This window comes from Bos mutus, chromosome 15 (genome assembly GCF_027580195.1).
Source record: "Bos mutus isolate GX-2022 chromosome 15, NWIPB_WYAK_1.1, whole genome shotgun sequence".
Lineage (NCBI taxonomy): Eukaryota > Metazoa > Chordata > Mammalia > Artiodactyla > Bovidae > Bos > Bos mutus.
In genome coordinates this window covers 44,616,788-44,643,917 of record NC_091631.1, presented here as the reverse complement: position 1 = coordinate 44,643,917, position 27,130 = coordinate 44,616,788, and the positions used below count along the sequence as shown (strand labels likewise).

Below are 27,130 nucleotides of genomic sequence, written 5' to 3'. Positions count from 1 at the left end.
CCTTCCCTGTATCTAAAGATCTCAATCCTAAAAAACAAAACAAACAAAAAAATGTCTAGAAATATGGTATTGAGACAAACCTACTTTGACAGTTTGGGCAGTCAAAGTTAAAAAACTATTTCTCAAATGAAGAATGTTATATCAGAACCAATGTCATGTTTTACTCCTATGTAAAAGCCAATTTTCTATACCACTTAGACAATGTAGACTTAACCAATAATATTAAAATTATTGAGTTTACCCCATTGTTACCTGTCTCGTTCATTGTTATCTGTCTCTTCTCTGAACATAATGTTTTCTTGGCTGGTTATCTCCATCTTGGAAATGTATTATGGTTAATTCTCTTATATACTATCTAATATACTAATTAGATATATGTATCTAATATAACTACATTAAATAAATTTTTTCTCATATTAAACAACAACATATTCATTATACTTTTTACTACTTTTTGAAAAATAGTTCCTGAATTTCCAATTTTATAAGTAATAAATTTAGTTAAAGTTCTTCCCACAAGGTTATCTTTGTCATTGCACTTACTGGTGGTTCTATCTTCGCACTGTCCACAGGCTGAGTAGTTTTCACTTTTGTCTTGTCTATGTCTATAGGCACAGCTTCAAGAGCAGGAAGTGCACACGTAACCAGGAGCAAACAGCACTGTGGAAGGATGGTCCTCCACTTCATCTGAAAGAAAGGTACAATTATATTAAGGTTCTGAAAAAACATTTTCAAACTATATATATATACCACATTATCACATTAATACCACATTAATAATACCACCATTAATAATATAATATACTCAATTTTAGGGAGCTTCATTCTAGGAATTTTAGAATTCTAAGAAAAGGGTTAAGAATACATTATAACATCAAAAATAATGCTTAAAATAGATCACTAAAGAAAATCAGGAAAGAAATGCTTTTCAGCTAAGATTAAAAAGACAAGTAAACAAAATTTTAAAGTTTAAACTGCTTATATAAGAAAACATTTGGTTAATTTAAAAAGCTTCAAATAAAGATGGTAATGAGGAACTCAATTTTTAAAAAAATAAACAGCCCAAGTTTAAGAAAGGGAGAAGGGAAAACTATATATTTTTTCTCAATTAAAATACTAAAGAGCCAAAATTACTTCTGGATATGATATTTAAATTAGCTTTTATCTAATTTTGAAAGTAATTTGCTCTATGAACATAAATTGATTTAAAAAGACAAATAACTGACTACAAATATTCTCTTAACCTTACCAGACATTATTTTATCATAGCCAATGTTGTTCAGTCGTTAAACCATGTCCGACTCTTTGTGACCCCATGGACTGCAGCATGCCAGGTTTCCTCATCCTTCACTATCTCCCGGAGTTTGATCAAACTCATGGCCATTAAGTTGGTGATGCCATCCAACCATCTCATCCTCTGCTGCCCTCTTCTCCTCTCACATATGACAAAGTTCTTTTTGGTCATTAATTTTTCAAATAAATAGGTCAATAAAATATCAAGCAGGATGTAACAGGGTTGAAGCAAAAGAGTAACAACTAGTGCTGGTCCCACAATATTATTCAAATCTTGGGGATCCCTGGTGTTCCAGTAGTTAAGAATCCACCTTGCAAGGCAGGGGACATCAGTTCAATCCCTGGTCCAGGAAGATCCGACATGCCACTGGGCAACTAAGCCTATGTGCCACAACTCCTGAGCCCATGTGCTGCAGCTACTGAAGCCTGTATGCCTAGAGCCCGTGCCCGCAACAAGACAGCCACAACAATGAGAAGTCCAAGCGCCACAACTGGAGATAACCCCCGCTTTCCACAGCTAGAGAAAGCCTGCACATAGCAACCAAGAGCCAGTGCAGCCAAAAATAAATAAGTAAATCTTTAAAAGAAATATATTGTTCAAATCTTGCTTATTAATTTTCTACTTCATAAGGATATCTGTAGCTCTAATTCTACTACAAGAATTAGAATGAATGAAAAGCTCATACTTAATTTATTTGATACACATAGACTGATAACAGGATCTAAGTAAAAAATAATGGTCTGACCGTCAATCTGGAATATGCATTATTTAATTCAGAGACTTCCAAACTTAGCTGACCACGGACTTAATTTTTTAAGTAACATGTCTTTATCCACAGAACACAGTTTGGGAGAATACACTGCCTCATTTTCACCACAACCCTAGGTAGGATATAGCAGTGACTCATTTTACAGATGAAGAAATTTTTAATGGAAATAATTCACCCACACAGCATTGTCTTGAATTAACAAAATCACTAGAATTCACATTTTAGTGCTATTTCTAGTATATCAAAATTTTTAGCATCATTATTGAGATACAATTCACTTGCCAGAAAATTCTCCCATTTAAGGTACAGGATTTGTCTATTCTATAAAGACGCTACTCAAAGTTTAGTTCTCAAACTTAAAGGATAAAATTATCTGGGAGCTTGTTGGAAATGCAAATTCTCAGGTTGCATCCAACACTTCTAGAGTCAGAATCTCTGGGGTGGGACCCTGGAATCTGCTTTAACAAACATTCCAAGTGATCCTTACATATGTATACTCAAGTCCAAGACTCACTCTTCTCTAGGATACTAGTCCTTCAACACGACTGTTGTGAGTAAATGTTACTTATAATGAAATGTTTGAGAGATACTGGCTCAATGTAGTTAAATATGTTCCCATCTTCGTAAGACTTTGAGGACTTGTGACGGGCTACTCAGTGTTAGGAATCTCTAACAGAAGGATGATTTGTTTTTCCACAGAATCTTTTCCTGGCCATGAATCACCTCCTCTTCTCACAACGATTTTTTATGATAACAAAGGTTTATTTCTCATTCATGCTTCATGCCCACTATAGGTATATGTTTTGCCTTTGTTCTTTTGAGATATAATTTACATGCTATAAAACTTATCCTTTCCAAACACACAATTCAGTGGTTTTTAGTATATTCCAAAGGCTGTGCAATTATCAACATAATCCAATTTTAGAACATTTTCATCATACCAAAAAGAAACCACATACCTATTAGCAGTCATTCCCCATTCCCTCTATTCTCTCAGTCTGTGGCAACCACAAATCTACTTTCAGTCTATATAGATTTGCCTACTTTGGACATTTTATATAAATGGAATCATATAACATATGGCCTTTTCTGTATCTGGCTTTTTTCATTTAGCATTATGCTAAATGTTGTAACATGTTGTAACATGAATCAGCACTTCATTTTTTTTTTTTTTTACAGCTGAATAGATATTCTACTGTATGGATATTCTACATTTTATCAGTTCATCAGTTGATGAAAATTTGGGTTATTTCTGCTTTCTTTTTTTTATTAAAGATTACAATAAACGGTCTCCTTTTTTGTTTTTGCTTTAAAATTTTATTTATTTTTTGGTCACATTCAGTCTTTGCTGCTATGAGTGGGCTTTCTCTAGTTGCAGGGAGTGGGGGCTACTCTTCATTGCCGTGCACGGGCTTCTCATTGTGGTGGCTTCCCCTGCTGCGGGGCACAGGTTCTAGGCTCCAGGGCTCAGAAGTTGCAGCTCTCAGGCCCTAGAGCATGGGCTTAGTAGTTGTGGCACGCAGGTTTAGTTGTTCCATAGCATGTGGAATCTTCCCAGACCAGGAACTGAGCTTGTGTCTCCTGTACTGGCAGGCAGATTCTTAGCTACTGCACCACCAGGGAAGTCCTACTTGTACTTTTTTTGGCTAGTATGAATAATACTACTATGAATATTTATGTTCCAGTTACTGTGTTTGATGCAGCAACTTGAATTCTTTTTGTTGTATATCTAGGAGTAGAATTGCTAGATCAATTCTGTAACTCCATTTATAATTTCTTGAGGAACTGCCAAACTGTTTTCCATGGCAGCTATATCTTTTCCCACTACCACCAGCACTACATAAGGGCTCCAATTTCTACATCCTTACTAACACACGCTATTTATTGTCTATCTTTTATTATAGCCAACCTACTGGGTGTGAAGCAGTATCTTATTGTGAGTTTGTTTTATTGGCTACTGATGTTGACCATCTTTTCAAGTGTTTATTAGCTATACCTTTTACCTTTTAAAAAACTAATTTAAAAAGTGTGAGTTAGTTTTTTTTTTAATTCTGAATTGAAATTTTTGTTTACCTTTGCAAGTCCCCTATGCCACTGTAAACAGGCTGACCAATCTAATGACTATTAGACAACACTAGAGTTTTAAGTGTAATCATGACTGAAAAGCCCAAGTTATGACTTAACTGCTCAAGTCAATTTTGATGTTTTCTACATATACTTCTGGGGCTTAATTGAGTCTCAATGGCCCCCTAACATGGTACACATATAGTTAGAAAATGAATAATTGCTACAGTGATTTGGGCATGCATGCTAAGTTGCTTCAGTCATGTCCGACTCTTTGTGACCCTATGGATTGTAGCCCACTAGGCTCCTCTCTCTATGGGATTCTCCAGGTAAGAATACTGGAGTAGGTCGCAATGTCCTCCTCCAGGGACTCTTCCCAACCCAGGGATTGAACCTGCATCTCCTGCAACTCCTGCACTGCAGCCAGATCCTTTACTGCTAAGCCATCAGGGAAGCTCAAAATGACTTGAATAGTCTCTACAATGTGCATGTGGAAAGTCAGCTCAGTGATACACCTCCATAACTTCACTTTGCAAACCCTACCAGGAGCTGTGACTGCTATCACTTGATACAGTAAATCCAGAGTTTAAAAGACCCTTTCACACAGACTCCTTCCTCCACCCTGGGTTCATCTCCCACGTTACTCAGGCTCTCCTTTTCCCACCATATAGCACATACATTAATAAACAGTTCTGCTTAGCAATTGGAAGCTAAGTTGCATGGTGTTAAATATGCCCTTTTTTATAGTGTCCACCTTTACTTCAATACACAATAGAAGCCTGAGAGTAATGAAAATAAACCTTAGTTAAATACAGTCTTGGAAGTGGAATCGCTTCACCAATTTGTCATTTCTACTCTCTCATTCTTTTTTCAAGTCTATCATAAAATGAAGAGAGTCATGGAGGAATGTGTGTATATGAAAATGTCTGTGTGCATGTGTCCTGATAGAATCTCCAAGTGACAAAAAGTCTCTGAGCATCTGCTCTAAAACAGTGGATGAGTTTATGGTGCATAAACATATAACTGAGTCCTGCTGCTGCTGCTGCTAAGTCGCTTCAGTAATGTCCGACTCTGTGCGACCCCATAGACAGCAGCCCACAATGCTCCCCCGTCCCTGGGATTCTCCAGGCAAGAAAACTGGAGTGGGTTGCCATTTCCTTCTCCAATGCATGAAAGTGAAAAGTGAAAGTGAAGTTGCTCAGTCGCCTCCGACTCGTATCGACCCCATGGACTGCAGCCTACCAGGCTCCTCCATCCATGGGATTTTCTAGGCAAGAGTACTGGCGTGGCTTGCCACTGCCTTCTCCAAACTGAGTCCTAGGCTTATTATAAATAACAACAGAAACCATTATTGAGTGTCTACTAAGTACTTCCCTGGTGACTCAGCTGGTAAAGAGTCCTCCTGCAAAGTGGGAGACCTGGGTTTGATCCCTGGGTTGGGAAGCTCCCCTGGAGAAAGGAACAGCTACCCACTCAAGTATTCTGGCCTGAAGAATTCCATGGACTGTATAGTCCATGGGGTCGCAGAGTCGGACGCGACTGAGCAACTTTCACACACACACACACACACACATACTAATCATGCTAAATTTTTTTATTACATTAATTTAATTCTTACAATGGCCCTGTGAAATAAATACTATCATTCCCATTTTAAAGTACAGGAATCTGAAACATATCAGTTAAAAAATTTGAACTGGGTCACATGGCAGTAAGTGGTAGATCCAGAGTTTGGACCTGGGAGTGACTGACTCCGAAGCCTATGTCTGCTTTTACACAGTGATTCTCAAAGCGTGGTGGTCCCTGAGCCAGCAGCACCAGCACCACTTGGGAATTTGTTAGAAATGCAAATTATTAGGGTTTACTCCAGATCATCTAAATCAAAGAATCTTTGAGGGAGGTGGGGGGGTGAGGGGTGCAAACTCTATTTTAACAAGCTCTACAGGTGGTTCTGAAGCAGCTAACATTTGAAAACATACTGCTTCCCTTAGCTCTGTTATTCACAAACCTCCTCTGCAATGAGAGACAAAGAGAATGCTTATCTGAAAAGTAAATTTGGATCCTCAAGGAAAAGAAAAATGGATGATACTACCACGTGTAAAATAGACAGCTAGTGGGAAGATGCTCTCTAATACAGGGAGCTCAGCTTGGTGCTCTGTGATGATCTAGAGGGATGAGACAGGGGAGGTGGGAGGCTCAAGGGGAAGGGAATGTGTGCATGCTCAGTCACTTCAGTCGTGTGTCTTTGCAACCCCATTGACTGTAGCCCGCCAGGCTCCTCTGTCTATGGAATTTTCCAGGCAAGAATACTGGAGTGGGTTGCCATTTCCTTCTCCAGGGGATCTTCATGACCCAGGGATCAAACCCCACATCTCTTAAGTCCTGCATTGGCAGGCAGGCTCTTTACCACTAGCAGGAAGTAGAAGGCTCAAAAGGGAGGGGATATATGTATACATATAACTGATCCACTTTGTAGTACAGCAGAAACTAACACAATATTGTAAAGCAATTATATATAAATTTTTGTAAAAGGTGTTATACCTAAGAAGAGTAAGGCAAATTAAATTTAGGTGTATACACTATCCACTTGCTATGTAATCATAGGTCAGTCAATTAACTTTCCCTGCTTGTTTCCTCATTTTTTAAAATAATGAATTTTTTAAAAGAGAATTCAATTAGACCTCAGTATTATTTACACTCTTAGATTCTATTATTAGTTAATTCCATTGAATAAAGTGTAGATCTTTTCTGCTACATTATCAGAAATACTAATAAAATTGTTTGTATTCACACCAATTGTAAGAAATGATTAAGCTATATGATTTATAAATGCCTTTTAAACCAAACACTGCTTATTCAGCCAGCTGAAAACTACCTTGGTAGATCAAATAGAAGATTTAGGTGGTGGGATACAAAGAACACAAAAATCAACTACCAATAAAATTTCCTGTCTAGATATAGTAAAAATGAAGTAAAGCCAGGAACGTCTCACACTTTGGACAGAGTGTGAGACACTGTACACTTTTTAAAGAGTGAATTTTAAGATATGTGAATCATACTTCAACTTTTTTTTAAAGTAATGAAAAATAGAGCAAAAAACCTGAGCTTGTAAAAGAAGTGTGAGCATTAAAAAAGGAACAATTACAATTTCAAGCATAATTTACTCTAAAAGTATGTAAGTTTTAAAATTATCTAAGCTCTATAACTTTTCATAATTATCCAGTTTTTACATTCTTAATCATTTTTGTCTAGATAAAATGACTATTATCATACTAGAAAAGTGAAAATCTTGCACTTTAATTTTGGATTTATCTGTTTTTCCTTATAATTCTGTCCATTTTCCTTTAAATATTTTGAGGCTGTGTTTTTAAATGTACACAAACAAGATTTTCTAGGTTTCTGGTAGATTTAATCTTTTTCACATTTGAGTGACCTTTATATCCTAATTTGCCTTAAGGTCTCTTTTGATAATTTTTAAACCAATTTTCTTTTGATTAGTGTGTAGATACACATACACACCCACACACACATTCTCACACGCTTTCTTAAAATTCAGCATAAAAATCTTTCCAACTAGAATATTTTCTCTGTTTATATTATCAAATTACTGACAATGAACTTAATTCCTCAGTTTAACATCTCAGAAAGCAGAGTGGTTTTCAATTAACAGAACATTAAAAAGTGGTTGACTAAGTGGCAGTAGCAACATAATCTTTACTGCCAGCACATACATGAACTTTATTATAGCTATTTCTACTGCCATTACTTTAGACTGAGTTTTTGCATTTTTTGGTCTCTCACAAATTGAATTTAATTGCCATTTAATACATCTTCAAAAGGATTAAATTATGATTTGGCATTAAAATGAAAGGCTATTTGGGGGAGTTCCCTAGTGGCCTGGTTTGACCAGTCAATCCTAAAAGAAATCAATCCTGAATATTCTTTGGAAGGACTGATGCTAAAGCTGAAGCTCCAATTCTTTGGTCACTTGATGCAGAGTCAATTCATGGGAAAAGACCCTGGCATTGTGAAAGACTGAAGGCAGAAGAAGAAGGGGACGACAGAGGATGAGATGGTTGGATTGGCATCACCAATTCAATGGACATGAGTTTGAGCAAAATCTGGGGGATAGTGAAGGACAGGAAGCCTGGCGTGCTGCAGACCATGCCTTCACCAAGAGGACACGACGAAGCAAACTGAACAACAACAACGACAACCGGTGGCCTAGTGGTTAGGATTTGGGGCTTTCACTGCCCACGGTCAATCCCTGTTCAGGAAACAAGATGCCACAAGCCTTCTGGCCAAAAAAAAAAAAAAGAAAGAAAGAAAGAAAGAAAAAGCTATTTTGTAAACATAGAAATGAAGTAGCTGATACTAATAAAGCAAATATTTGATGTTAAAGGAATAATTGCAACTTTACACTTTCTTGTAAAGGAACATCTAAGTGTTTCACCTGACTACAGACAGGAAGATACCCACAAATAGACAAAACTACCTTACATTTTGAGATAGAACAAGATTATTTATAAGCAGCCAAACAATGCAAATGAAGGCAGCAGAAACTATGTCTCCAATAAAAAAAATTATATAGAATATAAGACTGATTTCATGGATTCATGAACAAAGTCAACTTGTCAGAGACTTCCAACCAACACTGAACAGAAGCCACATAACTTCCAAGTAATTTTGAGGAAAAAACAAAGATGAATTTAGTCCATAGGAAATGCTGAAAAAATCCTGATGCCCTTTTACAGGTCTCCAAATGATACAGTAATGCTAAAGGTGCTAAAGAAACTGATACTCCAAGAATGAGTTACACAAGAAATAGCACACTGTTCTTGCCTGGAGAATCCCAGGGATGGGGGAGCCTGGTGGGCTGCTGTCTATGGGGTCGCACAGAGTCGGACATGACTGAAGCGACTAAGCAGCAGCAGCAGCAGTAACACTGGCATAGGCATCTATGGCCAAAAGTTCTTGCCATATTAAAATTTAAACTACAAAAGAATTTCTCAAAAATGTTACTATACATGTAAAAGAGGGATTATGGCTAAGAAAGGAAAGTTAACTAAAGCTGGCTTGAATGTCCAAGAGCCTTTAGTAGCCTTTCAAGTGTGTGAGTTTAGTTCTGGATGCATTCTGAGGCTGCATACCTGAATATTTGAAGAATAGGTTGCCTGAAAGGTATCCCAACTGGATGTTATTTCTGATGCATGTCTAGACAAACTGTAACCCCTCAGTGGTAAATAAACCACTGATGGAGGGACTGGGGAAAGAAGATGAATCTGACAACTTTCCATCATCATCTTTTGAAAAGCACCAGCATCAAAGCTTGTAAGATGATGATCATCTTCAGGAATGCACTGGCATCAAAGCTTGCAAAATGAAGGTCAGAAGCTTAGAAGAAAATTCCAGGCAAATGGTTTTAAAGAAACTCCTAGAATTAAATCACCATTACTCTCCACAGTAGAGAGGAAAATGTCATGTGGAAAACACTGCTGCTGCTGCTAAGTCGCTTCAGTCATGTCCGAATCTGTGCGACCCCATAGATGTCAGCCCACCAGGCTCCCCCGTCCCTGGGATTCTCCAGGCAAGAACACTGGAGTGGGTTGCCATTTCCTTCTCCAATGCATGAAAGTGAAAAGTGAAGGTGAAGTCGCTCAGTCGTGTCCGACCCTCAGCGACCCCATGGACTGCAGCCCACCAGCTCCTCTGCCCATGGGATTGTCCAGGCAAGAGTACTGGAGTGGGGTGCCATTGCCTTCTCCGGTGGGAAAACACAAACAGTCACAATTCTGAATCAAGGAAGCATTTCAGAAGACTTAGGTTATGAAGGTGAAAGAGTCTTAGAAATACCTTAACTGATTTATTTAGCTTCTTTAAATTTCTTAATGTATCTGCAAATGCAATGTAAGAAAAATCTGTATGTTTAAATGTATCTTAAAAGCACAGAATGAAATTCTAAGCGATAAAGAACTCAGTTTTATGGGCAATATGTATTCTATATGGTATAAAATGGTGTGTCTTAATATCAGTGTGTTAGGGGAAGCACACTGACTGAAACCTTGCACCCTAGCCAGGCACCATAGTAACCATTTGCATGAGCTGTTTTAGGATAGGAGGTCCTAGTAACAAACACAGAGCTAATAAGCTACCACCAATCAGAAGAGTTCAGGAAAGATAAAAACGAGATACCACATGTCCGACCGCCTCCCAGAATCCTTGCTGGCATCCATCTTGGCTAAGCAATGCGCATGTCACCAAGGACCCTGAGTCAGAATGACTGGCCAAAGACAACCCGGAAACTAACCCCATGACCATAAAACCCAAGACTCAGAACCACGTGGCAGAGCAGTTCTCCTGGGTTCCTTTACCCTACTGCTCTCCCCTTGGGCTCCCTTTCCAAAAAAATCTCTTGCTTTGTCAGCTTATGCGTCTCCTCAGGCAATTCATTTCCGAGTGCTAGATAACAGCCCACTTTTGGGCCCTGGAAGAGGTTCTCCTTCCTGCAACAAATGGAGTCTTAGAGTCAATGAAACACCACCTTTTTGGGGGCGTTCTATGTATCCTGCCTCTTTACTATTTATTTCCTTTCCTTTCTTGCCTGTATTTAAATTTTGTTTTTGATTGATGAAGAATTTTTTAAATATACTTTTCCCTTCTATTAATTTTGAATCTTTTAGTGTTTATTTTATAAATAATTAGGACAATTAACTTACTGGAGCCTAAAGCTAATTAAAACATTTACTTCTTAATAAGGCCTCAATAAAAGTTAACTGTTATCATAACAAAAGAAATGAACATTTTTCTAGCTCATTAGGTATAAAAGTAATGTTATAAAAATCTCTTTAAATGCCAAGATAATGTCAAATTTGTGTCAGAGACAAGTTTCCAGATTTTCGTGAATCCAGTAATATACAAATGTCCATACAAAAGAAGCAGAGATGAGTGACAAAGACAAGCAATGGGGGAAAAAGGAAACGAATTTATTGATACTTTTCTTCCACTATCAGATCAGTAAGAATGGCCTTCTCCTTTCTTTTATCAACCTCTTTGTCCATAAGAACAGAGACCTAAAGAGAAAATACTGGGCTAAATGAGGTTGACACAGTAGACTGATCCAAACCAGGATAGGCTGAAATTAACACTCTAAAGTAGGATAATGGAGGGAGGAGGGAGGAGGGTTCAGGATGGGGAACACATGTATACCTGTGGCAGATTCATTCTGATATATGGCAAAACCAATACAATATTGTAAAGTTAAATAAAATAAAATTTTTAAAAAAGGGAAAAAAAAGAAGAAAAAAATAAAAGTAGGATAATGTAAAATTCTAAATCAGGCAGTGATCTCAAGACAGCATGGAAAGCACTGATCCCAAAGGCATTAGAGCCTTAAGCAAAAGCACAAAATAAACAGAGTTCTTAAGCCTCTCCGAACATTCAGTAGATACAAAATAATTTCCCTCAATTTCCAAGTCCTAAAAATAAGCTTCTCTATTCTTCCCTGTCTCCACCAAAACAAAATTCCCATTCATACACAGAGGCACATTTCTCAACTACTGATTCTTACCAGTAATTATCTGGATTAAGTCTACCTGGGGTGGGTGTGGATGGGTGGGTGTGGGTGTGAGTGGGTAGGGGTGTCTGTGTGTGTGTGTCTGTGTGTGTGTGTGTGTTTCCTGTTTTGCTTATAGGGACAAATATCCTGAGTGGTTAACAAGAATGGTCGTGGGTAAGAAGGGTGAAGAATACAGAAAACTGAAACTGGTTTGTCTCGCTTTGCTTTCAACAGTCTCTCTTCCTTCTTCATTTATCGGTTTCTCCCTCCAACCTTCTTCTTTTACTCCTATTGCTCTTAAATTTAAGACTGAACTGAAGTATGGTTTCTTTACTCTGTTATCTGTTATTTATTAATTTAACAAACACTTAACTAAGTACCTACTATATTCCAGACATTATGCTGGATACAAAGGTAAGTGAGATAGACATGGTCTCTACCCTCGTCGGGTTTTCAATCCAATGTGGAAGGCAGCCTATTAAGTAAACAACTGCAATTTGAAAAAAGCTGCTTACAAAACAACATATAGCATTATTCTTTCTATTAATTGAAAAAAATTTAAGGCATTAAGATTGTATTCAGCAACTAAGATATTTTCGGTCAGATGACTTACAATGCTAAATGCTCCTTACAGTCTTTCTAATATCCCTAAATGATGGAATCTTTAAGTTCTTCCCTCACCAATTTCCATTCCCTAAATTTCAGTTTCCTTTTCTCAAAATTTTATTTCAATTCACTTTCTTTACAGATAAAACGGCAATTGAAGCATTTCATGTGGCAAGTATAGGATATATTTGGGCTTCCCTGGTGGCTCAGACTGTAAAGTGTCTGACTGCAATAAGGGAAACCCGGGTTCAATACCTGGGTCGGGAATATCCCCTGGAGGAAGTAATGGCAACCCACTCCAGTACTCTTGCCTTGAGAATTCTATGGACAGAGGAGCCTGGTGGGCTACAATCCATGGGGTCACAGAGTCAGACACAACTGAGCAACTTCACTTCACTTCACTTCTATCCAAAAACTTCTAGAAGGAAATAAAATATTGGTATACCTAAATAAGTTAGGCAAGGGACAGTAGTTAAGTAAAAGGAAATTTCAAGACAGTTAACAGTTGAGTGGTTAAAAAAACACACACACAAAACCACAACATCTTTTAACCAACAAAGGCAACAATGTTCCTTGCATGACAACATTGAACTTAAAAGTATCTTAAGGTGGATAACAATTTTCAACATAAATTTACTTACTGATGATTTATTATGTGATACTCTTTGGATAACTTATCTGTCTTTTTAGTACTTTGCATAAAGAAAGTGGCTCAATAAATGTTAGCTATACAACAAACATCTACTATTGAATATTTATGGGTAATTTTTTTAAAATAACCAGAACAAATACCCAATTAAGACAGAAAGCCTTCTACAGTGAATCCTGGGATAAACATAAAAAAAGAAAAACAGTTTGTTAGATGAAAGTTATTTCCTTCTGGAGATAATGGCCAAACTTAAAACTCTCACATGACAAATTACTGAAGCTTCTTTGAATGCTTATCACAGCACACAGATCTCAGGGATGAAAGAGAAAAAGATTCATATTGTGCAAACACTTCTATTTGCCAGTCAATATCCAAATCTTCCCTTCCTCTGCAATAACAAAAGCCCAATTTTATTCAAGGCAACCATGCATTCAGCTACATTTCTCTGCTTCCCTGGTACAGGATAATCTTTTGGTTATTATTATAACCAAAGGATAATTCCTTTGGTTCAGAATAATCTCCTTAAAGGGAGAGGTTGCATCTCACTTTGTCTTTGCCTTGCTACCTGGGACTTTGTTTTGGTGGATACAGCTCTGGCAGCTATTTTGGACTCTGAGGACCAGGGCCACGTTTTAGGGATAACAGATCAAAGAAGTGGAAAAAGTTTAGGTCCCTGGAAACTTTATGAAGCTACTATCCTAGATTGCCTCCTTTAAGAATTATTTTACATGAGGAAATAAATTTTTTATGTTTAAGCCACCACTAAGTCTGTTTTCATTTTTGCTTTCTTAAATGATAGTGCAAGTGTGCTAAGTTGCTTCAGTCCTGTCTGACTCTTTGCAACCCTATGGACTGTAGCCTGCCAGGCTCCTCTGTCCATGGGATTTTCCAGGCAAGAATACTGGAGTGGGTTGCCATGCCCTCCTCCAGGGGATCTTTCCGACCCAGAGATCAAACCCATGTCTCTTACATCTCCTGCACTGGCAAGAGGGTTCTTCACCACTGAGCCACCTGGGAAGCCCTCTTAACTGATCACTTACCTTCAAACAGGTAAAGAATTTCTATCTCCTTTTTACAGATGAGGCAACTGAGATCCAGAGAGGTAAGATGACTTGCACAATATCAAATTGGTGAAGAGGTGGGTCTGGCTCCTGTCTCAATGCTTTTTCACTAAGAACTGACTCTTCACAGGTTCTAAATATAAAAAATAAATAAAAATAAACATAAACATAAATTTAGGCTTATTACAGTGGTAGTAGCACATTATAGTGTATATATGTGTCAAATTCTGTGAAAATAAAAGGTGCCAACATTTCTATACTGTGGAAGGAGTCTATATCATATCCCAGTGGGGAAGGAAAAGAAATATATTATCCAAATAGAATCAAAGACCAAAATAAGCAAAGATATTTATTTATATGCCAAGGTTTTACCATATTGCTCTTCTTTTAAATAGTTAAGAAAAGTTCAAACTAAAAGCTTATTTTTTCCTCTTCAATGAGACTTCATTGTACATTCTAAGTTTCCCCATTCAATCCTTAACTGAATTTTTTCTTAAAATCTTTATCTAGAATCCTTTTTTACTCTTATTGCCACTTTTAAAAATTAAGCTTGGCCCATGCCTTAAACACAGAGATCACATAAATAAAGCACAACATCTCAAATTCTTTTTTGAAACCCACCACCCAACTGTAAAATATAAGGCAGTTATATTGCAAACTCACCAGTGAATATAATCAATTATTTCTAAGCAGTATATAAAGAAAATAAGGAAATAAAATATCTTCAAATTTTAAGAACACATATTTATTTCTTTTCATGGTACTATAGTTAACATAAAATTATCTAAGCAGGAGAGTGATCATATGCAACTTATGTTGGAAAGGCACATGACTTTTATTAGCATGGTCAAAAATAAACTGCAGATTGAATCCTAACCACTCCCATTTACTGCCAAGCTACTTGACTCTCTGAGTCTCAATTTTCCTATCCATAAATCAAACTAATACTTCTTCATAAGTTTTTGACTGGATGAAAATAAGAATGAATACAATGGAATTAGCACAGTACATGGCAACAGTAAATGCTTCAGAAACAGTAATGCCCTTCCGGTCTTGAAAATTTAATATCTATATATTTAAATAATAAAAATCTGTGTTGTAAACACCCAAAGTCATCGAACTTAAACAGCAATAAGCCAGTTTGACATACAACCTTAAAATGTCATTTTTTTTTGGAAAGGCCATGTTAGAGCTCTCCCTAGAGCATGCCACAGCCAAAGTCTTGATGCAGGTCAATGAAAAAAATACAACCCACAAAAGAAGAATACAATCTCTTCCTCCCTGACATTAAAATAAAGCTTCTGAAAGAGACCCAGGTTTCTTCCTTCAAGTCAGGAAACTTGGGTTGCTTCAACCTACTTACTGTCAGTGTCAGAATTCCGACAGAGAAAAGGGGTGGGGTGGAGAAAAACAGATGGCTTCTAAATTTCTCCATGGCAGCAGCGAAAAGGGCAAAAGCCAACCTACGGCTCAACTCCATTTTTCCATTTGAAAGTGACAGTCAATAGGAAAGTGAGATTCACAATAAAACATCAGATGTATGACCAGCTGAGCTGTATTCTAACCCTTCCCTGTATCAAGATATCAGTATAGATCTTAGTGTCTTTGATGCTCGTATCTGTAGAAAAGCACACCAATCAAGAAAACCAGGATTTTGCCTTTTTTCTCAATCTTAACAGATGGCTATAGTGTTAATTTTTTTTAAATCAACTCTTTTTAAAAACTGAAGTATAACTAACTAATTTACAATGTTGTGTTCCTTTCAGGTATACAACAAAGTGATTCAGGTATATATATATGTATATTCTTTTCAGGTTATTTTATATTATAGGTTATTAAGATATTGAATATAGTTCCCTATGATATACAGCAGGTCCTGGCTGCTTATCTGTTTTATAATTAATAATGTGTGTATTAATCTCAAACTCCTAATTTATCTCTCCCCAGCCCGTACAGCATGCTTGATAATGAGTTTCTGAAAAACAAATACCATTGCTCATGTGTATATTCAATAAACATAAAAGCAACAGCAAAATTTTTAAATTTATTAAAATTATAATGTCTTCATCATTTATACATACTATACTTCAGAGCCTCTTGAAAGTGAAAGAGGAGAATGAAAAAGCTGGCTTAAAGTTCAACATTCAGAAAACAAAGATCATGGCATCCAGGCCCATCACTTCATGGCAAATAGATGGAGAAACAGTGGAAACAGTGGCTGACTTTATTTTTGGGGGCTCCAAAATCACTGCAGATGGTGACTACAGCCATGAAATTAAGACGCTTACTCCTTGGAAGAAAAGTTATGACCAACCTAGACAGCATATTAAAAAGCAGAGACATTACTTTGCCAACAAAGGTCCATCTTGTCAAGGCTATGGTTTTTCCAGTAGTCATGTATGGATGTGAGAGTTGGACTGTGAAGAAAGCTGAGCGCAGAAGAACTGATGCTTTTGAACTGTGGTGTTGGAGGACTCTTGAAAGTCCCTTGGACTGCAAGGAGATCCAACCAGTCCATCCTAAAGGAGATCAGTCCTGAGTGTTCATTGGAAGGACTGATGCTGAAGCTGAAACTCCAATACTTTGGCCACCTGATGCAAAGAGCTGACTCATTTGATAAGACCCTGATGGTGGGAAAGACTGAAGCAGGAGGAGAAGGGGACGACAGAGGATGAGATGGTTGGATGGCATCACCGACTCTATGGACATGAGTTTGGGCAAGCTCTGGGAGTTGGTGATGGACAGGGAGGCCTGGCGTGCTGCAGTCCACGGGGTGGCAGAGTCAGACACGACTGAGGGACTGAACTGAACTGAACTGTACTTCAGATAACTAAAATACAGTATGTTAAAAAATTCTGCCACAAAATAAAAGAAATGCAGCTGCCATTTAATTTTTCATTAGGTTGCTTTAGATTTTTAAAATCAGAGCATGCTGGAACCAGAAATGATCTTAGAAGTGGTTCGGTTCAGATCTTACTTTTATAAAAGGTTTAAGGCACAAGGAAGTTAACTGACTTAGCCAAGATCACCTGGCAGAGCCAGGATTGGAATCTGGCCTTTAGAATTAATTCTAATGAAATACACGTTTTACCAGATTGTGGTGGTTTTAGAAAATTTAGATTAATCATTAAAGTTATCAAGGTTTTTCCTTGAATAAATTATTTTAAATTGTTAGAAGCCTGTTTTTTAAAGTCTATAAACTAACTGCATGTATTAAGCATAAGTTTCCCCATTTTAGACCTTCAATTATTTTTAAAAAGTTAATCATCTATCATGTCAAATATAGTCAACTCAATTACTCACAATACTTAGAGGATTATTTACTTTAAGAATTATTTTTGATACATTTTTAAATCTTACACTTGATTCCTCCAGCTACCCAATACTTAAAAGGGTATTTTGCACACTTCAGTCACCCAAGCGGTCCTTAGAAAGTGGAAAACACTTAGAAAGTGCATATTCTAAATAACACAAAAATTAGTTTGGTATGTCTAGGAGGTATATAATATGCCCCCAAATAAAAAGACACTGGTATTGAGCATGCTACTGATACTCTATATTAGTGCCCATAATCAATTATCGCTGTTTTGAAGCATACCTTTATTGCCTTAATTGTGCAAGTCATTTTAACTGGTATTTACAGAACACAAACCAACTTGGCAAAAAGCATACTGAAAGGGTATATACAAAATGTGTGGTATAAACAATAAATACCTCGGGAAATCAGAGATATGTAAATACAACATGGACTCCACCCTTGCAAAACAGATAAAATTAGAATAGATGGAGAACAACATGGATAACTACAAGGAGACAAATGAATTTTTCACTCATCTTGGAAAGCTGGAGCAGGTCATGGGGCGTTTCAAGACCAAGATGAGAAACAGAAGTTCCTATGTTCACCCTAACAACAAGAGGGATATTATTTGATATTTCATTTCTAATTCTAAATTTCCATGTTTTTTCTTAAACTTTGGACTCTACTAACTGAGGAAGAATTGTTGAAATATCTGTTTGTTCAACATTTGTTGAACTTAGTTTTCAAATTTTATAAAACAAGAAATACAACTTGGCTTAAATCTGAACTAATCCAAGGCACTATCTATGAGGGACAAGATGCAAGAATCTGGAGACTGCCTCACACTATTCCACCAAATTTATGAGGAAGGATCGTAAGAAACAAGTGATTTAAGTAGGCTGTTAAAAAAAAAAAAAATACTATAAGCTACCCGATCCAAATCTATTATACCACTAATCATATTACTTTTCATGCATTCCTGAAAGCAACCATCTCATCAATTCAGTTCTTATAAGGAAAGTCCACAATTTCCTTCAAACAAAATTGACAATCAGATATAATTGCATTTAACCTCTCTTCTCCCTCCTCCTCCCTTTTCTAACGAAAGTAATACATAGTTTGGTGTCCATATTCACCCATGGATTTAATAGCTATAATAAAAGGCTTAGGTGGCAGCATTCTTATTCAATTGTGTAAATGGACACTATCCAGTTTAGGAGTTTGGTAGACACTTTGAGACTTTCAAGAGGTTTCTGTCTCCAAGAAACGAGAATGGTTCAATGGTTCAAGTTCATATTTCCTCTCTTACTTAACTTTATAAAAATAATTGTCATCCAAAACCACTGCCCGGAACCATCCACAACAATAACCACATTTAGTCACTCAGTTACCATTTAGCAGGTGCAACAAGAAAGTACCGTCTTTCTCAAACTCCATACCACCATCTTACATCTAAAGATTTGTCACTTAGGGAAAACAATACCACAACTGGCACCAACTTTCTCCTCTCCTGGTGTCAGCGGCTGCCGGCTTAACAGAACCGGCAGAAGAGCAGGATTCACCGGCCTAGCTTAGCTCGGCGTCGCGGGATGCGGTGAGCATCAGCCTGGAAGTGGTAGGTGTACCCTGTTCACCAGTGAGCACCTCCCTCGCCCATCGCCCTGCCAAGGCCAGGCTGGAGCCCACCCTGGGACTCGGTCCTGCACTTACCGACCCTCGCCTGCTCTTCTCCAAGAGCCTGCCCCTTGATAGACCCCAAAGAAAGCACCGGTGCCCTGCAGCGGGTGGAACGGAGAAAGGGACCCCGCGCCTCCAGCTAGAGCTGGAACCTGCTCCCCACTGTGCCCGTCCATAGTGGAGCTCCCACCATCCTCACTGCTGGGGCAGGGCAGGCGAACTGAGCTTTATCTCAGGACCTGCCCCAGCCTCCCGATCCTCACCCACCTTGAGGCCGCCAGCTTTACGAAGCCGGGTCTCCAAGCGCGAGGCTCCGCCTGCTGAATGCTTGCAGGGAACAGGCTGGCCTCTAAAGCCCCCAGCCGCCGGCTCTGCACTGTACTTCTACCCACGGCGCGCTCCCGCCTCCTTGCTGCCATGGCGACAGCCCGGGTCCCCGGCAGCCGCTGATTGGTCCCACCGGGAGAGTGTAAGGCGCCGATTGGCTAGGGCGGAGACCAGGCCGCGCCGGAGGGCTAGGAGGCGGGCGGTGTGGAGCTCTTAGGCGTAGGAGCCTCGGGGAGGGTGAGCCAAGAGGGACGTGGCGCTCTGCGGCGCGGACTAGGAAGCCGCGCCCCTTCCTTCTCGGGCTTTCATGGAGAATCCTGTGGAGCAGGATTTGGGTGGGTGAGGTGCTTACCCGCGACCGGGACAAAAAAACAGGTGTCTCCTCGCCCTCGGCCGCCGGTGCGCGCTGGCAGCGCCCATACTGGTCAGGCGGTCAGGCGATTTTCGCCCGCAGGCCTCCTTTGGGTCTAATACCCCGGGCCTCCTCCTTGGCGGGAATATTACCTGTATTTGTAAGCTCACCTACCCCGGTTTTGTTATGCCGTGGGCCACTGTGGCTTGATTGCTTTTTGTTTCACCTTCTCTCACACCCGTCTGCGGTATCTTTCTTTTCTCCGCACCCTCCTTCTTATAGAACTAAGACATCTGCTCCACACCCATCATTTTAAAGATGGGGGAACTGATCCTCAAAGGTACTCGTGGCTCGAGGATTAGAGAAACTTTTGGAGCCTCAAGGCTGTTTTCGATTGAGTCTGCTAAGTAATGGCATCTTTCTCTGAAGCTGTTTTCTTGCTTGTAAAAATGGTGTTTATCTCAGAGTTGTTAGTGACGCTTAGATAAGATTCCAGAAAACCAGTATAGAACCTGCTGCATATGTTAGTAATGTTAGCTGCTTTTTATCAGGAAATAATACAGGATAGTAGCTAAATCACCTATTTGGAGCCCAACTGCCCACGTGAAACCAATTCCTTGACTCGCTTAAGCGCTGTGTGCCTCACTTTCCTTGTCTGTAAAATGAGAATAATAATAGTATCCTCCTCTTTACAGCATAAGTAAATAGAAGAGTGACAGGCACATAGTAAGTGTTCTATAAATGTTAGTACTTCTCATGTTAGTGGCTGAGCCAGGGCTGCAATTCAGCTCTCTAGATTCCAAGACCGGCGATCTCTACTCTTACACAACTCTCATCTGTACATGAAGAACAGTGCCTAGAAATTCAGCTTTTTTTAAGGTTCAGGAGGAAGTGCTTGTCCCTTTTCTTCAAATCTCAAACTATCTCCCTTACTGTCATGAAAGTCCTAGTATGTTGTGACTGCCTCCACTGAAGGTTTAATAGCAGAGGCAAATGCAAGGAAAATAATCATAGTTCTGATGGAGATATTGAAGAATGAAACCACTAGAATAAGAAAGGATGTTCAAAAAGTTACGGTGTAGGAATACTAAATCTCTATCTGAAAAATATAAATACTAATGTGAAGGTATTGGTAATATTAATATGTCATTAGTAACCAATGTTAGTGTTAGATTAGGAGACAAGCCACATCCCGTCTCTGTGGAAAATACTAAATTGTAAATACATCAAAAGCAGGAAGTATCTTCCACATTTTTATTACCCATTATCTACCACAGGGCCAAACACACTGTGCTTGATCTAAGCCCTGACATTTGAGATAAACCCTTTAAGGGGAAGCCCTGAAAGATCTGGTAATTTTCTACACTATTATCAAGATAAATATTATTTATTATTATTATCTAGTAACCCAATGGAAAATAAGAAATTGGATTAGTCCAACAACACAATGGAAAGAGAAAGAACCATAGCTGGGTGACTGAGATGTCAGCAATATTCTCAGCAATATTCTGGGGTGAAGGAAGAATAAAACAGGAAGACAGGGCAAACAGATGAAACAGCAAGATTCAGGATTAGGAAAGATCACTAAGGAAGATATTTCAGTATGTCATGTGCCTGTAAAGCAGGCAACAGCATCTATACTAGTAAAGATGCTTTTGTGATGGAGAAAAATAAGAACATTAATCCTGAACCCTGGAACTATGGGCTGAGGGACTTATAAGGAAATGTTACTTTATTTAATAGGTAAAACTCCAAACTTGGGGCTTTGGCACTAATGGAAAATCTCCTGATGGGGAGAAGGACGAAGAACACACTACTGCACTGTTCAAGGAAGAAAACAAGGCTTTGGAGTCAAAACTAGGTCCCAACCCTGCCTAAATTAAAAACCCGGTTCTATCTTTATTAGTTGAGTGTCCTCTGCCAAGTAACTTAACCTTTGTCCATAGCATAGCTTCCTTATTTATAACATGGAGGCAATAATAGTTCCCACTTCATAAACATGTGAGGATTAAATGAGTTCATATTTGTAAAGCAAAGAGGTTCTTGGCACATAGTAAGCCCATAGTCCATATATTAATGTTGGATAAAATACTGATATCAGTTTCTCTATCTGCAACCTGGGATCATAATAGTGAACTTACTATAAGGTTCAAATGATGTGTGTAAACTGTTAGAGAAGAGATGCTCATAGACATTATTTCTCTGCCCCTCCATCCCTACAAGCCTCCAACCTGTTACCTCTGAACTCCTTTCTGATTCACACTGCCACTGCCATCAAGGGGCTATTGCTCAACCTGGTCTAAGCAAGGATAAAATATCATTGCATGATTTTTCTTGACTCAGGTGAAAAGCTCAAAATGAGTTTACTGGAGGCCAGGAGAAAATGAAAGGGAAACAATTCCAGAGAACCAGCTGATGTGAAGCCTACCCCCATACTTTGGGTCCTCCAGGAAAAAACAAAAACAAAAAGGTGTCAGGGAGATTCTGGCTTTTCAATACTTCTACTTTCCCCTTCTCACTGTTTCTAGGGTCCCACAGGATATAACCTGGCCAAGTTCCTCATTGCATTTAGAATGGAAGAGAGGGAGGCAGTAATACTTAAAAGAAACAGTAAGTAATCTGAAGGAAGAAAACAACAGTACACTCTACATGGCCACCAAGACTTAGTAGTTTTATACGGTCTAGGTCAGTGGTCAGCAAACTATGGCCCTTGGGCCAAATTACCCAACTGCCTGTAAGGTATAGTTCGGGCCGAGGCAGAAAAGAAGGAGAGACGACCTCAACGGAAGTAGGTTACCTTTATTCAGGCAAGGAGGAGTGACAGTCAGCCTAACGACCAGGCTGAGTGCAAGAGGGATCAGGGAGGCTTCATATTTAAAGGGAGGTTTGTGGAAGCGATAAAGGAAACATTAGTCAGGTGGGATGTTTTGGGTATTCTTTAGTTGAGATGGCATTTGTAGTTGGGCAGGGGGTGATAAGTCCCCTGGGCAGGGGGTGTTAAGTCTCAGTTAGATACAACCGGCCTGGAGCATCAGGGTGAGACCTAAAGTTCGGTTTTGTTTTCTCTGAAGTTAGATGATTCAGCGAGGGCCTTTGACACTGTTGTTTTCTTTTCTAGGCCCAAAGACTCCTTCATTCCAGACCCTGAAATCATAAAAAATGGGGGAAAGGGCACTGTATCTCTCTGGCTACTACCTGCTCAATAGGGGTGACGATTTTGTGTCTGGAACAGAGGATTGTCCTAGGGCCCAGAGCTTGGGATGAGGCTCTTGAGAAGAAGAATGGTCTTGACCTGGTCTCAAGAGATGGCCCGAGTCAGTTCTTGGAGAAATCTTTGAAACAGATTGAAGAGACAGGGTCCAAATAAGAGGAATAAAATAAGTACCAATGGTCCCAGGAAAGGGAGCAACCAAGGGAGGGCCTGTTGGAACAGGTTTTGGGGATTGTAAAGGTTTTGTAACTTTTTTCTGTAGCGTTCAATTCTAAGTTCTTTGACTCTGCCCTGGACTATGCCCTTTTCATTAACAAAATAGCAGCAGTCCTCTCCTAGGAAAAGGCAGGTCCCTCCCTTTTTCACGGTGAAAAGGTCCAGGACTCGCCTATTTTGTAGGGCCACAGAAGCTAATGAGTTAATTTGTCTTTGAATTGAAACGAAGGACTCCACTACCTGCTCCATGTCTTCATTAAGTTCTTGGGATATGCAAAGTCACTTCAGTCGTGTCCAACTCTGTGCGACCCCATAGACGGCAGCCCACCAGGCTCCCCAGTCCCTGGGATTCTCCAGGCAAGAACACTGGAGTGGGTTGCCATTTCCTCCTCCAATGCATGAAAGTGAAAAGTGAAAGTGAAGTCACTCAGTCGTGTCCGACCCTCAGCGACCCCATGGACTTCAGCCTTCCAGGCTCCTCTGTCCATGGGATTTTCCAGGCAAGAGTACTGGAATGGGGTGCCAATGGGCGAGGTCGAGATGCCCCCAATCCCAGTGCCTAGGGCTGCTGCTATGCCGGTACCAATCAGGAGGGGGGGCTATGACAGCTCATCTTTTCCTGTTGGAAATTTCCCCTTGTGGGTAGACTATTTGTCCTACCTCTTCTTTGAGGAATGTTAGACCTGGGGTCAGGAAGACCAAGATGCAAGGTCCAAGGGGGTCCGGGGGAGACATGAATATGCATAGGTCCTGCAGAGAATGAAGAGTCTCGGATTGGTGCAATTATTTGTGCTGTTCCAGAGAACCCAAGTGGAATAGAAGGAGGGAGCAGAGTTTGTAAGACCAGTGTAGTTGGGACTAGAGTAGTTGATACAGGTTAGGTTTCAAGAGGCTGAGAGTAGGACATTGTCAGAGACTGGTCCAATGAGTTGTGTAGTTTTTTGTTGGGAAGGGGAGGTATAGTTGCCCTGTGACAGCCAGGTTGAGGGTAAGGGAATTGCTGTGTGTGGTGAGGGAGACAGTGACATGCATATCCACCACTGGGATGTGTGTTGTGTGTAAAAAGAAGAGTTGAGAAGGTGGGTAAGGTGTTGGTTGCCAGAGGGAGGTTTTAGGAGAGGCCATAATTGGGAAAGGAGGTCTAGGCATTTATAAGGTTCAGGAGTCGCCTGTAACCAGGAAATTATGTTCTTTATGACTTGTTCTTGGTTTTTTTTTCCCGATTTTGATCTAGTACCCCCCGCATCTGAGTACCCCCAGTGGGTAATGGAATAGAAGCATGTTTCTTTCATTTGGCTTACAGCAGGTGCTCATGAAACTCCTCTTTTGTACTTTAACAATGAGTAGGGATTTGGATTCCCCCCCACCTAGGTTCATGGTGCATGGTCTTGGAGCCGTATTATAACATGAGGAATGAATGTAAGAATAAATGTCTGAGCAGCGGCAGGGAGTAGCCAGAAGGCTGGGGAGTGCAGAAGGATAAGGAACGAGGGAGTCATGGGGCTGTTAGTTAGGCAGTGCGGAGGAAGTAGCACCCTAGGAGTAGAACACAGCTAACAACGTAGGCGATACCTATGGAAAGACGAAGGATAGGTGACCAGTCCTGAGGGGAGACAGTTACTAGGCATATAGCAAGGACTAAAATTAAGAGGGCAGTTATAGTTAGAGAGATGGGGAGAGGCCAGTCAGGGTGAGGGGCAGAAGGCCCCAAGTTGGAGGTTGCTTGAATCTGAGGAGGAACAGTGTTCATTAGGATGTAGAATGATGTAGAGAATGAGAGTAAAGAAATCAATTTCGTCTGGAGTCAGGTCATAGAAGGTTCCCTGAAGCCTTGAGACACCAGTTGAGACATCAGTTTGGTCAGGTCTTTGAAGGAGGTTCCTGTTGGGGCGCTGGTCCAGAGGTCTTGTAGTAGTTGGGTCAGAAACAGTTGTAGGTTGAAGAGAGTCCAGGTCATGCAGTGTCTTCTTGGATGGTTGACAGGTGTTGTTGCCGGGTGAATTTTAAGGAGGTGGGTCCTGTGAGGGAGACCTGATAGGGGTCAGTTAAGGAGGGCAGCGCAGGATTGGGGGTGACCCATTTTAGTTGAGAGAGGTGTACCCAGGAGGTGATCTTTTCGAGTTTAGCTGCAGTTGGGGTAAGGAGGATGATTTTGAATGGTCCCTGCCACTTTGGGGTTAGGTCGCCCTGGGGATTATTACACAGATAGACCATGTCCCCAGTTTGTAAAGGGGGCAGGGAGGCTTGGGGTCAGGGGCAGGGAAGTTGTGGTTGATGTATTTCCAGAGGGCATTGCGGAGTTCTGCCAGCAGAGGGGAATGTAGGCAGCTTGGTATGGGAGGAGGTTCAGGGGGTAGTCCAGGAGGGAGTATGGGCCTTCCAAACATTACCGCAAAGGGGCTCAGCCCTAGGGGCTTTCTGGGCAAAGCCCGTACTCTGAGAACAATCGGCAAAAGTTTAGTCCAATCCAGATGTACCTCGAGGGTTAGTTTGGTAAGAGTTTCTTTGATTATTCTATTCATCCTTTCTACCTTTCCTAAGGACTGGGGATGATATGGAATGTGAAATTTCCAGGGTATCTGTAAGAATTGGACAAGTTGTTGGGTGACCTTGGACGTAAATTCCGGGCCATTATCAGACTGTAGGGATGAAGGCAGGCCAAACCTGGGGATAATTTCTGTGAGGAGGATTTGGGCCACGTTGTGGGCTCTTTTGTGTGTAGTGGGAAATGCTTCTACCCATCCTGAAAAGGTGTCCACAAGGACCAGGAGGTATCTGACTCTCCAAACCGGGGGCATATGAGTAAAGTCTATCTGCCATTCCTATGCTGGGAGGCTGCCTCGCATTTGATGGGTTGGAAAGGATGTTGATTTAAGGTTGGAATTGGGATTAGTACGTTGACATGTTTGACAGGAGCGGGTAAGGTTATCTAAATATTGTTGGTCAGCAGTGGATATGGGGAAGTGGTTATGGAGGAACTGTTGGAGTGTCTTGGATGAGGAATGAAAGAGTGAGTATAGATAAGAGAGGATTTCTCTGGTGGTGGGAGGGTCGGATGGAGTCAGGGCTAAGAATACAGGGGACTGGAGGGAAGGATGGGACAGGGCTATCTCCTTTGCCTTCTGGTCTGCAGCATTATTGTAGGCTGATATGAGACTTCCTTTTTGATATCCCCTACAGTGGAGGATGGTGGCTTTGTTTGGTAAGAGTGCTGCCTCTGGAAGTTTGTGGATCAGGTCTGAATTAATAATGGGGGATCCCTTTGGGGTTAGGAAACCTCTTTCCATATTAGGATGTTTGAGTGAAGTATGTTATAGGCATATTTGGAGTCTGTGTGGATGTTAACCCTTCGATTTTTAGCCAGAGTCAAAGCTCTGGTGAGAGCTATCGGTTCTGCCTGTTGGGAGGTGGTGTGAGGTGGCAGAGGTGAAGCTTCAATTGTCTGGGTCCCATGATTATGACAAAGGTCTCCCAGATGATGGCATATAGTGCCACGAAGGGTGGGGATTTTTGAGAGCTGCCATCAACGAACCAGTGTGAGGTGTCTGGGTCTAGGATGGGCTGATCTGTTAAATTGTTGGAAGGGATTTTGGGTAAGATCTACTGTTAGGCTGCAGCTATGTAGAAGGAGGTCTGTTGTAGAAGATGTGGGTAACAAGCTGGCGGGGTTAACGGGAAAGCACGGGGAGAATGAGAGCTGAGGGTCAAGGAGAAAAGGCATGTAGGACCTGTACCCTGGAAGGGGGAAGGGAGAGGAAAGACGGATGTGATAGTAAGTCTCGGAAGGTGTGTGGAGAACAAACTGTTAAAGGGGCATGCCTAGAGAGTTTATTTGCTGCTGGTATAAGGGCTGCGATAGCAGCCATGGCCTGTATACAGGGAGGCCACCCCTTGGTCACAATGTCCAGCTGTTTTGATAGATAGGCTATGGGAGCCGAGGTGTCTCCAGCCTGCTGACATAGAAGTCCCAGGGCCTGTTCTTGGTTGGAATGGGCAAAGAGAAAGAATGGTCTGGTGTGATCCTGCAGGTAGAGAGTTGGTACTCGGAGGA

General features: G+C 40.3%; 1 protein-coding gene across 2 annotated transcripts in view; it reads right to left on the bottom strand.

Moving 5' to 3' along the window:
- The window catches only part of NUCB2 (nucleobindin 2), a 41,657-nt gene extending 22,281 nt beyond the window's left edge, over window positions 1–19,376 (bottom strand). For both annotated transcript variants that reach the window (XM_005896776.3, XM_005896777.3), the window contains exons 1-3: window positions 19,241–19,376; window positions 13,978–14,131; window positions 544–687 (exon numbers count right to left, since the gene is read on the bottom strand). In XM_005896776.3, the coding sequence (XP_005896838.1) occupies window positions 544–687 (144 nt within the window). In that variant the 5' untranslated portion in view covers window positions 13,978–14,131; window positions 19,241–19,376. The remainder of the gene's footprint in view (window positions 1–543; window positions 688–13,977; window positions 14,132–19,240) is intronic.
- Window positions 19,377–27,130: the final 7,754 nt, after the last annotated feature.